Genomic DNA, 14,666 nt, shown 5'->3' with positions numbered 1-14,666 from the left:
TGATGTTGGTGAAGGGACTATGCATAATTTGACCTTTGACCTGTCAAATTAGCATGCTTTGCATAGAGAATTAAGTGAAGTTAGTGTTAAAAAAGTTTATTTGGAATTTGATCGTTATTATTATTGCATGGAGTGATGTGGGTTGAGAAGGTTACAAAAGGGCACATGCATGTTTTGTGGTTTGTGTGTTACTCCTGTAATTACCGTACTTGACCAGTAGTCTCATAGGCATTGTGGGACAGTATTGAACCGAATATGCAGTTTAATTTAATGGTTTCCATCTAGGTATACAGCATATTTTCTCATTTCTGCAGTATTGCACATTTGAGCAAAATTCAGATACATGATATTGCCACAAATCACGTTTCACATGTGAAAGTTTTGATAACAAACATTTAGGGAGTTCCTGAGTTCCCAGCTGAAAATATTCCCCCTTTTCCCATAACTTTTGACAAGTTTCAAGTCTTCAAAGTCCTGAAATATTTATCTCCAGTTTATCAACAGCCATTTCCTGGGATTAATTTAGGAGAAGGAGATGGGAGGAAGATAAAGGAAGATAACACTGCACTAAGTCTTGAATAACATCTGTGTATTACATTGGCTTTGAGTGATAGTCTCGCCTCCACTCATGTAGATCTGATTAATTCTATTTTATGATGTGCAATGATGTTTGTACTTCGTTCTGCTTCCTATATGATTGTTATCAGGAGTTCCCTCCCAGTTTGAACCAAAACTGCCATTTTTCACCCTGAAAAGATTAGTTCCTGTCCAAATTTGATCCTACATATTTTTTGTGCATTTGCTGATTAAGTTTAAAGACAAGCTGACTATCTTTGGTGGATCTTTCTATGTTAGAATTCACTGCACACATTTTCTGATTTCCTATGGATTTTCCAATTATTTGGAAGCTTATTTGCACATCACCAGGAATCGGAACGGCAAAGGAAATTGGTGTCTGGCTGTGGCTGAGTTTAGTCTCACCAACTGAAATGTAGGCTGTCTTTACAAATATCTAGGCTATTTAACGGATCATATGAAGCGTAGACTGCTAATATGTGAACATTGCCATAGCAAAATGTAGTAGTGTAGAATACATTCACTGGAAGAAAATTGATGTTTAGTCATAAATTTAATTGAAAAATTCAAATATGTGTTTTCTTGAAGAATAATTAGAGAAAGTATAACTATAGCAGGAAGGGTATTACTATCTTGCTTCACTTATCATTTTGTTAACTTCAATTTTCATTTTGTTAAATATGACATGATGAAAATTAGATTTAGATTCTTATTGAGTTATTGGGGTGACCTTGACCCTCAGAAATGTTGTGCATGTCCAAGTTCATCATAATGCAGGTCGGTGTAAGGTCAAGGCCTTGCCTTAAATGAAACTGTCACAGTTCATGTCAGATGTTATAAATTATTACCCGACTGTTCCCTGCATACTATCTACAGGCAATAAATTACTGACAGTCTACCAGCAACATCCTCTGAATTTAAACAAGGAATCCTTGTCTCTCCAGACCATCAGAATACCACAGCTGCCATCTTTATCCACACATGGGAGACATTTGTCACAAATTCTACTCTCCAACAACTGTCAACATTGTTAAGTGGACATAAAGACACTCAATCAGATGTGTGAAATTCAGTATGGATGTTACATATGGTTATTAATAATATTATCTATTTCCTTATCAAAGAGTGAAAATGGTCCAGTAGGTAGCCTCTCATTGTGGACGTTTAACTTCTTGTATTAATTAGGTGTCTAAATTCACTGAATTGCCTTGAGGCACATGAAACCCAGTTTCAAGTGTCATTAAACTTCTGATTTATTAGAGGAGAGTGTAGTATAGTAAGCCCTGCTTGATTGTAAGATAATCATTAGTTGAGAAATTGAGGTGTGACCTCTCTTCTATCACATCTTAAAGAACCAGAGAAGTAACTGAAAATATCATTTTCCTGCATCGTATCCAGGACTACAATGTCCATGGTTAGTAGAAAACTTATGAATATTACATACAGACTATGCTTTATTTGATCAAGATGGTCACTTGACCTATTTTGACAACTAAAATGGCCGAAACGACATAGTGATTGTTACAAGTTCCTAAATGAAACCCATTAGGTATTCTGTTTGTGTTTTAACTTCATCACCATGTACTTCAGTCAAGATTTCCACTTCAAAAGAAATCTAAAAAGCCATATTTATAATGCATGAAACAAATATACCTTAGTCCCAAGCTGAGTGAACAGTGTCTCTGCAATTGGCCATTTACTTGCATAATAAATAGCAGGGGATAAAACACTATTCCAGGAGGTCTGAGAGAAGTGTGAAGTTGAATTTATTGGCCAGACATAGATGACACACATGTCAAACACCCTATCAACGCATTGAGATGAACTAAGAGATACTAGCAAGCATAGTCAGGCTCTCAATTTTTATTGTACTTAGCAAGAACAATACAGGTCCTCGTCATGAATATACCACTCAAAACAGTTAGGGATCAGTTACAGTTCCACCTTACTTTGGGTAATTATTCATGTTATGGCTGGTAAAATTGAGTAACCCTGAAGAATTCAGTGAACCTTAACTATTTTTGATTGAGTAAGAGTTACCTGTTTTTATGACTGAAACTATATTTATTTTATATCATGTTATGATTAAGATGCTATTGATAATATGTAACTGCTTTAGGATTAGACAAAACTGTCCTGGATAAGTTATTTGTTTCAGCAAACTGTATTTTCATGTTTCATAAAGTATATAAAAACTATAGAGTATTACAATCATTATATAACAGTAGTTAGAATCCGGCATCAGATGATGCTGCAGCTACTTATAAGTGCACTTAAAGATAAAGTTCTTATGTTGATATTACATAACTAGATAGATATTAGGCATGGAAGTCACAATCTGTCAACAGCCAATCCACACTTGCTTCATATCTCATGGACAATGACACCCAAGTTTGTAGCATTGTATGAATGTATGTCATATGGGGAAAAGTTTGTATGAAACAATAAGTATCCACAATGTGTTGTAAAAGGTGCATGATGACTTTGTTTCCTTGTGAGGCAGAATCAGCTGACCTTTATAGGATTTTATATTTATTCAAGTGGCACTTCCTCTAAAATTCAGTAAGACAAATTTCAATTCTTCTACCCAGCAGGAAAATGGCGTTTCAACATTCTTTGAGTTTGCCTCAGCAGGGTTTGACACTGTTTGTATAAATAACAGAAACAAATGCATTGTGGGTCATATCAAGCCACTCATAAAAGAACACATGGCTTTTTCCACTGTTGAAAAAATGAACTGGTATCTGCTAGCAATATTTTTTTCATCAAGAAAGAATGTTCTTCAGGAGTAGCTCTAACTCTTCTCTTGCATCATGCTTGGTTTTGCTTTCTTTGCATCCGCTTTTGCTAAATACACAAATAAACACAAATTATGTTATTTTTTCAGCTATACCTGTCACTGTTTTTGTTTGTCTCCACTAAGAGTAACAGAGCTGTCCTTAAGCCAAGTAAACAGGCAGCAGTTATCCATCTCGGATCTCATTGGTTACATGCCTTCTTGAAATTTGAAGACATGCAAAAGATTAAATAGTAATTTTCGTCTTGCATTCTTATTGTAATCTTGATAAAATCAAAGGAAATGATGATTATTTGAATTCAATTCCGAATCTTTTGCCAAATTTATGTGTTTTAGATTTAGTTTAAATATCTTGATTCTATGTTTTGGTTTGCCTTGCAGCAAGTCGAGCCGAGGATGATGAAAACATCCCAGTTTACATCAGTGTGTGCGCTGCCGTGGCTGTCCTCATCATTGCAATTGTAATTATTGTCATAGTGATGAGACGGAAACGAACTCAAAACAGAGGTCATTTTTCCGATGGCCATCGACCTGGTGAGATTATAAGAAAAACATTATGTATGTATGAAAGATGTTGTCATTGTTTTCATGTCATTGATTCACCTTTAGGTCCTAAACAACTTTATATTCATTTTACACATCAGTTACAGGTGTTACTATTTGTGATTATAGAAATATGTTTTAGTATGTATTGATATTATATCTTTTAGATGAATTAGTTCTGCTTTGAGACTCTTGGTTCTGGAATACACAAGTAAATATCAGCTGATTTGGAACATTGTGTTTGTTTAAGTTGGCAAGTCTTTGAAAAATTCGTAATGAGTATTTTCATTTTGTGTCAAATTTTCATTACAACATTTTCAGATGCTAATATTTCTTCTCTTGGAGATGATGAGAAGAAGATCAGCAAAAATGGAGGTTTGTTCAATTTGATTAAATAAATATGATTAAAACTGGAAACAGTGAACAAGGATTTTAATGATGTGATTTGTTGGGGTTTTTTTCAAATAAAAAATATTTAAAAGATTCAATCATTTTGGTTGTCATCAGAACTTGTCATTACCTTTCTTTGTTACAAAGTCTAATTTGAAAAACACTAGAGATCAAAGCAAGGGCCTCTATAATCCAATTAACCCCTTATGTCCTAAATGGAATCACTGAGCATGGCAATGACAGCAAAAGACCCAAAGTCAAGACCTCACACAACCATTTTGAAAAGTGTATTAATGAAATCACAGACAAGAAGGGTTGCATTCTTAGGCACAGGTCATAACAGGACATGTGTTTTAACCCCAGGGCCCAGTAAGTACCCCCCAGAACCTCTTGCCCCACCCCAGGGGCAGCTGCCAGGCCTGACAGAGGACAAGTATTTACATCATTAACTCTCCTGTCAATACCAGAAGCCAATCGGAAGAAGCAAGATGTCTTTTTTCTGTGTCTGCATCATCTCAGAGTCAGCACATGACCCCAGACAGTCTTGCATCATGGGAAAAAATGGCCGCCAAATGTCGCTTTAGGCAATTTTGGCCTAAACAACTTTGGTTCTGGTCAAATCTTTAATGACTCTTAGTGTCTCTTTAAATTTTTTTGTCATGGAACTTGATCTCATCATAATGTTATTGTCTTTCTTCTTCTGTTAAGGAGGTGAAATGTCCCTCTGATCCAACCAATGAGTTTGTTAGTTTTTAGCAGCGATGGTCCCCTAATAAGCTTTCATATAAACACAGTTTGTTTGTTCTGTGGGCAAGAGTAGGAAGTCAGTGACAGACACAATTGATTTACATGAACGAGCGATTGATTTAGATGAGCACAGAGACAAGACTAGGAACACAGATTACTTGATTAAGATGGAAATAATCTGATAATTTGCTCTGTCACTAGGCCATTTTGCTCGCCTTCTTTCAAAGGGACCCCTAAAACAAGCCAGGGGAACTAGGGAAAGCACGCTCATTACTGGTGGACGTGTTCGGGATTGGGAGGCTGGACAGATTTAAGAGTAACGAATATTTGGATGCAGCTAATGCATGAAGCTATTTGTCATTGTTAACAGTTCAGCATTACAATCACATCCCAAACAAACACCAATTTTATTGAATGAATTAAATTTTGATACATTTCTGCAACTGTTTTATTTGAAAAAGATCAAATATTTTTTTATTCAATAAAGAAAATTACTAATTGGAACTTCTAGTGAACTTGATCTGATTTCATTAAAATACAGAGACATTTGTGAAGTCTCAACATTTCTTCAAATGTGTAAACTTAGTTTTAAGATTCATTAAATTATCTATCAAAGATAAAACAGATATATTAAGATCTGGCCTACGTTAAGCTCCTGGTTATTTTTGTTTCATTTATGTAAACGTGTTATGGTTTGATCTAAGGTTATTTATTTAATGTTTTAATCTGGTACAGGAGAACTTTGATTTAACTGTTTACACATGATGAGAGCACACAGCTAGAACTAATGCTTCTAAATCTTTTGAAGTTGCCTAAGACAAAGCTTTTTACAGAATCTTTAGAAATAGCTGACCACACTCTATTCATCATCTAAAGTAAGATGGCTTCTTATTCTCATTAAAAGCCCATTTGGAGGGTAACAGGATAGGGCTCAGTGAGGCCCCCCTAAACTCCAGTGATAGGGGCATGGCAGCCATGTAGTACAGAAGGGGTGAGGGATGGTATGACGGATAGGGTGTCACATCTGCCCAACCCCCCTGGGGATTGGCAAGATAACTGTGACAGTTAAATATAGTATTTTAGCATGCTGTCTCTTAAAAAATGTCTCTGACTCACTTAATCGTCTGGGTTAACTTGAATGAAATTTGCATGAAACTGTTTAAAATTAGCCCTGTTCGAAAGAGCAACAGAGTCATGTGAAATGAAAATGCCATTGACTATTTGGAATTGCTAATAGATTAGATTTGAGAAATTGGTTTGCACACTCCATCAAAAAAGACAACATGTCTTGAATGGATTTAAAGATTCTGGTAATTCCAAATTTAAGAAAAAATTAAATTTCTGTTCAATTTTGTTGACGGACATTTTCACATTCATCAAACTTGCTTCAGTGTCAGATATGAATAAATGGGATTCAGTTTCATAAAACTGTGATTTGGTGAAAATCAGAAGTTAAGAATTATGGGGGATTGTGGCGGGAAATTTATTATTTGTAATGAATGCATTTGAATTCATATTTTAATTACAGATATGTTGTCAGTCCAGCCTGATCTAACACAGACAGTTGTAACAGTTCAGCATGCAAACTCAGGAGATTCACCAAACAACAACCATGTTAACACAATGGAAAAACCACCAGCGTACAGTGTTCCTGACAACAATGTACAACATAGACATTCAGCAACTTTGGGCAAGAGTAGCAAAACTCTTTTGGTGGAGCCTACAATTAACCACAACGTCAATAATTCTATGGAGAAGCTGACAATTAAAGACAAAAGCAATTTATCAGTACCGTCTATGGGCAGCGGTAGACCAATGTCGCAGTGTGAATCATTGCAGGATAGTCGGCAATCGATGATCTCGATGCAATTGCCAAGTACAATAGATGCAGAGGCAGTCACTTGGAGTACATTTACCAGTAATGGTGGCAGACTCTTGCTTCCGGAATCAGGTAAGAGAAATTACCCTTTTAACAACAATTTGGAAAGAAGTTTTAGCACACCTGTTGCAGAATTAGATTTTTGGCTGGAAAACATTTCAAACTGTTAAAAGATAAAAAAAATTGTTCAGAGGCACATGTTTTTGCCATGTGAAACACATAAATCCATGAATACTTTTTCTGGTATGCTGCTTTAGGTTCAAGGTAAAAAATATTGCAGATATTATCTTCCTCAAGACTTATTTCAATACTAGAGGCCTACTTTTCAAAAACATGTAAGTTTTGCAATGTTAATGAAAATGAAGAAGAGGTCACAACAGTATTAACATTTACCTACAAAATATGTCTTAGAAATATTTAATCTTGAGATAATTAGAATCGCCTGTTTTTCCTCATTAGGCTTTAATTGCAAAGAGTTTTAACTCCCATCATTTGGCAAAGGATCATGATGTACAAGGCAGTTGTTAGGAAGATATTACAAGGCTTCCTCTGTTATGACATTTCGAAATATTTATCATTTTCACATGTGAATCTGCCATAACCTTTCATCAGATGCACTGGATGTGTAGTAGCTAGCATCAACTGGTTGAGTTTGAAGCAAGTATAGAGAGACTGGCTCCACGTTACTTAGGTAATGGTAGAAGAATGTAAGTCAGCCATTTACCCAGACTTGATGTAGAGGGCTTTACTTGATGATGTTGGGAGCTTTAAGTCTGATGAAAGATACAGTCTGTGTCAAACATACTCTTGGTGTTTCCTCTTCTGAATGTTGAAAAATGAATGTTTGTAAACATATGTGTACATTTTTAAACAAGAAGAATTATGACATGTTTGCTCTTTTCTGGAGAAGTATCTCATTAAAACAGACATGTTTGTTGCATAAATGAATTCTATGAATCAGCAGTACATTTTTAAGTGATTTTTTCAGTGAGTCATCAGGTTTATCTATATCGGTTTATGGTCATTCCTATCATGATGCTCTGAGCTGTAATTCAATTTGAAAGTGCTTATATTTAAAAAACAACAACTCGGAATTGTTTCAAAATCAACAACATGTGTTGTTTGAGATGATTTGACATGTTGCCTATTGTTGACAATGGCGAATGTCAAAGGCTGGACATAATATAATACTGTCTGCAGTGATTCATGTTCCATGTGTAATGAATGTACCTATTCATATATCATGATTACTAGTATCTAGCATACACATGGCCAGTTTAGTTTTGTGGGTGTATCATGTAGGCATCTGTACCATGATGACTATATTGATGGACCGTCATTGCCTGTGACTAAACATGGTGTACACCTGAGTATCTGGGATGCTGACAGTTATACAACTAATTAGATGAATATACAGATGTTTTGGAATTAGTATGACCATTAATTTAACACCACAATGCATGTGGAAGACAAGCACAATACGTAAGTCTGTATGTCATTATAAATCACATTCGTGAGGTTGTCACCTTGTCCTTTGATATTTTTTAAAATTTCGTTTTTGCAAACAATCTGTTTGATTGTTTATATTTGAATGAGCTTGTGAGCTGGGAATTGTTTATACACTATTTTACAAAGGCAGGATGTTATGAGAAATTTGTAGAGAAGCCTCCCTGTAAATATTTGAAACAAAAACTAGTTTATTTCATTTAAATTTATTTGATATTGGGATTTATGAGAGGGTGAAGTAGCGACTTAAGGACTATGACATGTGTCTGGATTTCTCGTATATGCGATTTCAGGAAGATCTTAAAGTTATTTTGAGAAGATTGCAGGGTAAGGGCCATTAGATATGTGCAGTGTCATGTGGTATAAAATAGATAATGTGCTTCAGGGTTTTCTGCTGAATTCCAGAATGGAAGTGAATGATCTTCTTCATGTCAACATTCTTGAATTTAAGACTTTCAGTAACGCTCCTCAATTCCTGAATACACAAAAAATGCATTCAGTATTCGAAAGACATTCAATTTAAAAAATTCAAACTTTATACCAGCTGTTGTTTGAGGATCATCTACACTTTTTGCACTTAATTGTTGCGATTTTTTGAAAGAAAGGCATGAATGCGCAATACTTAAGTCTTAGGTTACAGTGACTTGTCATGTATTAACTAGATGGTGATACCATGCTAAGGACCTAAGCCAGAAATATATCAATCTGACAATGTAGGACTAATATATAATACCACTGTTGACAGAAACATGTAACTAAAGGATGACTAGTGAAAAATGATGCTATCCATATTCATATGCTGTAGATACACTGTAGATGTGTGGGAAGGTCTTGTTAATAGAGAAAGATTTCCCTAGTGATGAGATGTGACGGTTCAGTAAAGGTCATAGTCTTATGTCATCTTCATTATCCTCAATCTGTCTGATGTACGTTTTATGGACTGATCATCTCAGGGGTTTCGGTTATATGCAGATGTTGTGTAAAAACACACACAAAAAGCAGGGAGGTGGGTAGCAGCCATATGGAAGCTAACTCCAGGGTTAAGTTACCATTCTCTAGAGTCCCAGACTCTGAAATGGTGTGAAATTCAACAGGAATTGAGCCTGGCATCCACTGGGGACAATTGGGATGGAAGGCAATTGTTTTAAAAGAAATGAGTCTTGTTTGAAGTTGGCATTGGAGAGGGATCAAAGAATTAAGATGTTTAGTCATGTGACCCTCAGTGTAATCACGGGAAAAAAAATGAGTAATACGTTTCACTTAATCGAATGCCTCTGCCTTTAATTAGCTTCATAAACATGGCATCAGAATATTGTAGGGAGTCATAAAATGTGACCACGGCCGAATATTATTATTATAAAGTTGAATTCTGGATTAAAGGCAGACCAACAAGTCTTTAGTCAATTTTCAGATAAAAGGCAAAACGCAGATGTGGTAGTAATGAATAAATTACTAATGGCTCTGTATATGAATATTGATGTTTAAGAAAGAGTGTGATTTGATATTAACAATCAAAATTGACATAAAATAATTGACCAAATTAACATCATCATGTATATTCATAGCTTTATTTGTGTTTTTAAGATTAAAATTTAAGAATTCTCTTGGAAAAAGTACTTGATTAATAGATTATAATATTACCATACTAGTTGTGTAATGTGTTACATTTGGTTTGTTTTAAGGTCAATATGCCAGTCTGCTTAAACTGTACATGAATGAATATCCCTGATCTAGTGATCTTGTTATTTCATATATCTTTGTTACATTCCTACAGGGTTGTGTTGATGCCTATTTATTATATATTTTGGCTTTGTGATATTGCAGGTGTAAGCTTGATGGTGCCAGAGGGTGCGATAAAGAAAGGCACTGTTGAGGAGATTTACATGGCCATATGTCGGGACGACAAAGACAGACCCAGATTACATGGTTAGTCATATTGCTGATGGGGTTGGCTTGTGGATGTTGGGTGGGGGCTGATGGGAGGTGGATGGGGGCAACCGGGAGGTGGGTAGGGGTAGCAGATGTTGGGTGGGGGCAAGTGGGAGATGGATGAGGGCAGCTGGGAGGTGGGTTGAGGTAGTGGGTGTTGGATGGGAGCAGCTGGTAGGTGGATGATGGCACCTGGGAGGGCTTGTTATGCAAATACAGAGGTAGTACTTTGTACTAATGTTAGCATATATCTTCACTGATTTAGTCAGTTTACATCTAAATGTTAATGTTTTAAGCACCCAGGGTGCTCATTACAGTAAGTAAGGTGTATTATTTCATGTCAGAGTGTATCAGCCAACTCTATGACACTTGTGTCTTTTTGTCAATCAGAGTTTTCCTGATTTCACACATCTGTTTAACCTATATAATTTCTTCATATTTGTTCAGATCGTCAAACTGTTCTGAGTCCAGTGATCCTTGTGGGCCCACAGAGTGTGGTGCTGAAAAAGCCGGTTATTTTATCCTTCCAACACTGTGCCAGTATGCGGCAAGGTGGCTGGATTCTGTCTGTGTACAACAGTGGTACCCCTGCAGATGAACCCCCACAGTGGCAGGTCAGTATGCAAATTGTTAAAATGTCAAAATCTAATTAAAAAGGAAAATTTAATTTGTTACTGAATACGAGATCAGCTGTAGTATGAAAGAGGATAAAAAATGCTTTGAAATGAAGTACCGCTCTTATGGGTATTAAGAAATAAAAGAGAGGTGGAAAAACTGACACATTAGAAAGTGAACAAAATACTTCTTTTATAAGCCTCAATAATGAAAGGACACTGTGTGTGGCCGTTTGTTTCAAAGTAGAATTAATACCCTTTCATTTGAATCATCATACTGAGATAACATTAAAGAAATATGTAATTTGACATAATTTTCCTGACAATTTCAAAGAATAACAATTGATATTAGCAAGATCATTTCACACATGACCGTTTCTGACATGCGATGCCTTTGATATAAATACATTGGATATGATTGCTCAAGCTGCTTTGTCATTTGGAAAAAAATATTATGAACCCATTTTTGATATTATGACAGTTTGTGAGCCAGACCGTATAATTACAAAGACATTGAATTAGATCAAGGCTTATATTTGTTCAGATTTGACAAAATTAATCGCAAGATGAAATTAAGTTTTCACGCTGAACTTTATCAAAGGAAACTTTAACCAATGTGACCAGAGTACAAACTTGTGTCTTTGATTTGGGAAAACTGCTTACTAAGCACTATTCAGCAACAGATGAAGTGTATTGTTGAATTGATAATTTATTTCAGTACTAAAAATAAACATCAATTTGTTTATTAATGGATCAGAAAGCTAGGGCTTAGCCCTGATTGAAATATATTAATTGATTTGAAAAATGAATTTGCTTCTTCCGTCATTTTCTTCATTTAAGACTGAAGGATGATGGTATTTATGAGACTGAGGATAGTAAAATTTGTGTTATGGAATACATTGTGTCAAAGCAAGGATAAGATCAGACATGCTATATGATAATTTAGATTAGAACAATATTAAAGAATTTTTTTAATGATTGGATTTTTCGATGATTGCAGAAATTTCAAGAGGTGAAATTGCTGTCTTTATGGGTCACGTTAGGTCTAAATGGTATTTTTCACAAGACGAAATCATTAATGTGAAAATTGGTAATCATGTAACTGCCAATAAACCTGCTCGATGGAGGAAACAACTGACTCATAGTGGTTTATGGCCCTGGCCGATTTGAATCACAAAACATCAGTCGAGGGAGTAATGCAACGATGCTGTTGCGCAAATAAAAAGCAATCCATGATTGCACGTCAACAATTGAAGCCAAAGAAGGGGGTTGGATAAAAAATGTTCGATGGTCCGAGATAAAATATTGGTGGTAACGTTATTGCAAGGAAATCTCGATAATAAAATTTCCAAATAAGCTTGAGGATTTGGGTTGCTGGTCTTGTGCCTAGTGATAGCATAAATCTCCTCTGTGTGGGTTAATTAGGAAGTGGATGTTGCATTAATTCATTTTATGATTTCTCTTGAGTTTGCCTCTGCGGTGTGTATAAACCTGTTAGAATTGAAAAGTGTAAATGCAAAGCATTGCTGACAGGTTTACTGGGATCCTGTCTATAAAGTGTATTAACTGTAATCCAAATTATGGGAAGAGAAACTCGATGCTTTAACTGGTTTAGACATGTTTGGCTAAATGCTTTATCGTGCATGTCGGACAATGGTGGAAATAGCGAGGATCATGTGGCTAAATGTCTGAAATGTAGTAGTTGTGATTCCAAACATCATGCATGGTTATGTACTGGATGTATGAAAACAGTGTATATATGTAGTTAGGAGTATGAAGTTGCTATATATGTTCATTTTGGCAATTGTGTTATGAATATAACCCTAACATTATAAAATAAGCAAATTATGTTGAAGCATATTTTTTTAATGAGACAAGTACCTTTAAGACTGTTTGAAAATATGATGGTGACATATCTAATTGTTTATCATTATTCACATTGTGTTAGTTATACTGTATATTATACCTGTTCAGGTAGCCATTGTATAAGCTTGGGGCTCCCAACAAACCTAGCTAAAAATGTTTGAGGAATTTTTGTCTAGGTTAATAGGAGTGGAATTTGGACATGATGGTGACCATGTTCCCAGGGACATGGGTTATGATCATTGTTTGGTATTTGTTGGATTAGACTCCAGGTAATCCAAGAAAGTTACATATTACTTTCACTACTTTCAGCGCCTGGTGACCCTAGGTCATGAGACGATCAACACACCTCTGTACATGCAGCTGGATGCTGACCACTGTCATCTTGTCACCGACTCTTTGAATCGCTATGCCCTGATTGGTGAATCTGTCGGTGGTGGCCGGGCAGTGAAGATTCTCCGATTGGCAGCATTTGCTCCTGCCATAACACCCTCTCTTGATTACAGTATTAGAGTCTATGTTGTGGAAGACACGCAGGATGCCCTGGAGGTAGGGGCAGTTTTTCCAGTTTCATGACTGAAGATGAAAACAAAGTTGCTAGGAAACATAACAATATCATCATATGTGATTCTAGGAGCAAATGTAGTAAATGGCATGGGGCTCTAAGGGAATATGTAATAAGTCATGGACCTCAAAGAACATACGTAATAAGCTTTGTGACTTAAAGTATGTATGTAACAAGGCTCATGTAACTGAAAGAGCATGTGTAACAAGTCATGTAGCTGCAGAGGTATGCAACAAGTCTCGAGAAACTTGAAGCAACACTACATGGTAAGTCCCCATACTTTTCTTAGACCATGTGTAACAACTCTCTTGTAACTATTGAGAGTATAAAGCAAACCACATGCATATCTAAGAACAGATACAAAAACCTTGTGTGATTTGAAACTTTTACCCGAGTTGACTACTTGAATGCTTATATATCTAATATTTTTCAGGGTGTCCTTCAAGTAGAGCGAAGACTTGGAGGTCGTCTCCTTGACAAACCAAAACAGATTCCATTCCAAGATGGCGGCAACAATCTTTGTCTTACCATAGAAGAACTCTCTCCAGGGTGGAGAAGTAAACTTGCTGCAAACTATCAGGTATGCTAAAATTGTGGATGTCCTCCATCTACTGGTGTCCAGCGATTGGCTGACAAGGCACAGGGAGATTCCATTGTGTTTGATCATGATGATCTGGTTTACATCACCTAGCTTTCATTTCACATGTTTATGATTGCACCCAAGGCTGGATACAACTAAATAATTAGATTGTGGCTGAACTAGAGGCAATTAAGAGCCAAAACACTAATAGAACGGCACATTAGGTGAATCAGTTGAAATTTTCTCGAAAAGTGAAATTTCAAGGAGTTACGGTATTCATGTTGCACTATTACTTTGACAGCCTGATCACTTGAAACGGGAAAAAAATCTGTCTTAGGAGGGTTTTTGATGTGATGAGTGTCATATTTGCTTTCAGGAGAGTTTGTGATGTAACAAGTTTCATATTAACTGTATCATGACCAATTCCTGTTACAATCGTCTACAGATGATATAAATAGGTACGATTTACGCCTAAAAACACATCTTTATCTCCCACAAAAGAAAAATTTGTTCAGCTGTTTTGCTGATATAAGGTAAAAAGTGTACATTTGTAGATAAATTGTTGATTTGTGTGTGTCAAAACATATGTTACCTCAACAAATAGTCTAAATAAACCGCCTCTTGGCAACACAGTTGATCCACGAGATAGGGACAGGCACAAAAACTGTGTAAAGCTG

The 14,666-nt window shown here is 35.9% G+C and overlaps 1 protein-coding gene across 6 annotated transcripts in view; it reads left to right on the top strand.

Annotated features, from left to right (window-relative positions):
• LOC137283503 (netrin receptor UNC5C-like) overlaps positions 1-14,666 on the top strand; it is a 352,179-nt gene that overhangs the window by 320,302 nt on the left and 17,211 nt on the right. For all 6 annotated transcript variants that reach the window (XM_067815037.1, XM_067815043.1, XM_067815041.1 and 3 more), the window contains 7 exons: positions 3,755-3,907; positions 4,238-4,291; positions 6,582-7,004; positions 10,263-10,364; positions 10,815-10,981; positions 13,157-13,393; positions 13,843-13,989. In XM_067815037.1, coding sequence (XP_067671138.1) covers positions 3,755-3,907; positions 4,238-4,291; positions 6,582-7,004; positions 10,263-10,364; positions 10,815-10,981; positions 13,157-13,393; positions 13,843-13,989 — 1,283 coding nt within the window. The remainder of the gene's footprint in view (positions 1-3,754; positions 3,908-4,237; positions 4,292-6,581; positions 7,005-10,262; positions 10,365-10,814; positions 10,982-13,156; positions 13,394-13,842; positions 13,990-14,666) is intronic.

This window comes from Haliotis asinina, chromosome 5 (genome assembly GCF_037392515.1).
Source record: "Haliotis asinina isolate JCU_RB_2024 chromosome 5, JCU_Hal_asi_v2, whole genome shotgun sequence".
Classification (NCBI taxonomy): Eukaryota; Metazoa; Mollusca; class Gastropoda; order Lepetellida; family Haliotidae; genus Haliotis; species Haliotis asinina.
Note: the sequence above shows the minus strand (reverse complement) of the source record. Positions and strands in the feature narration are given on the sequence as shown.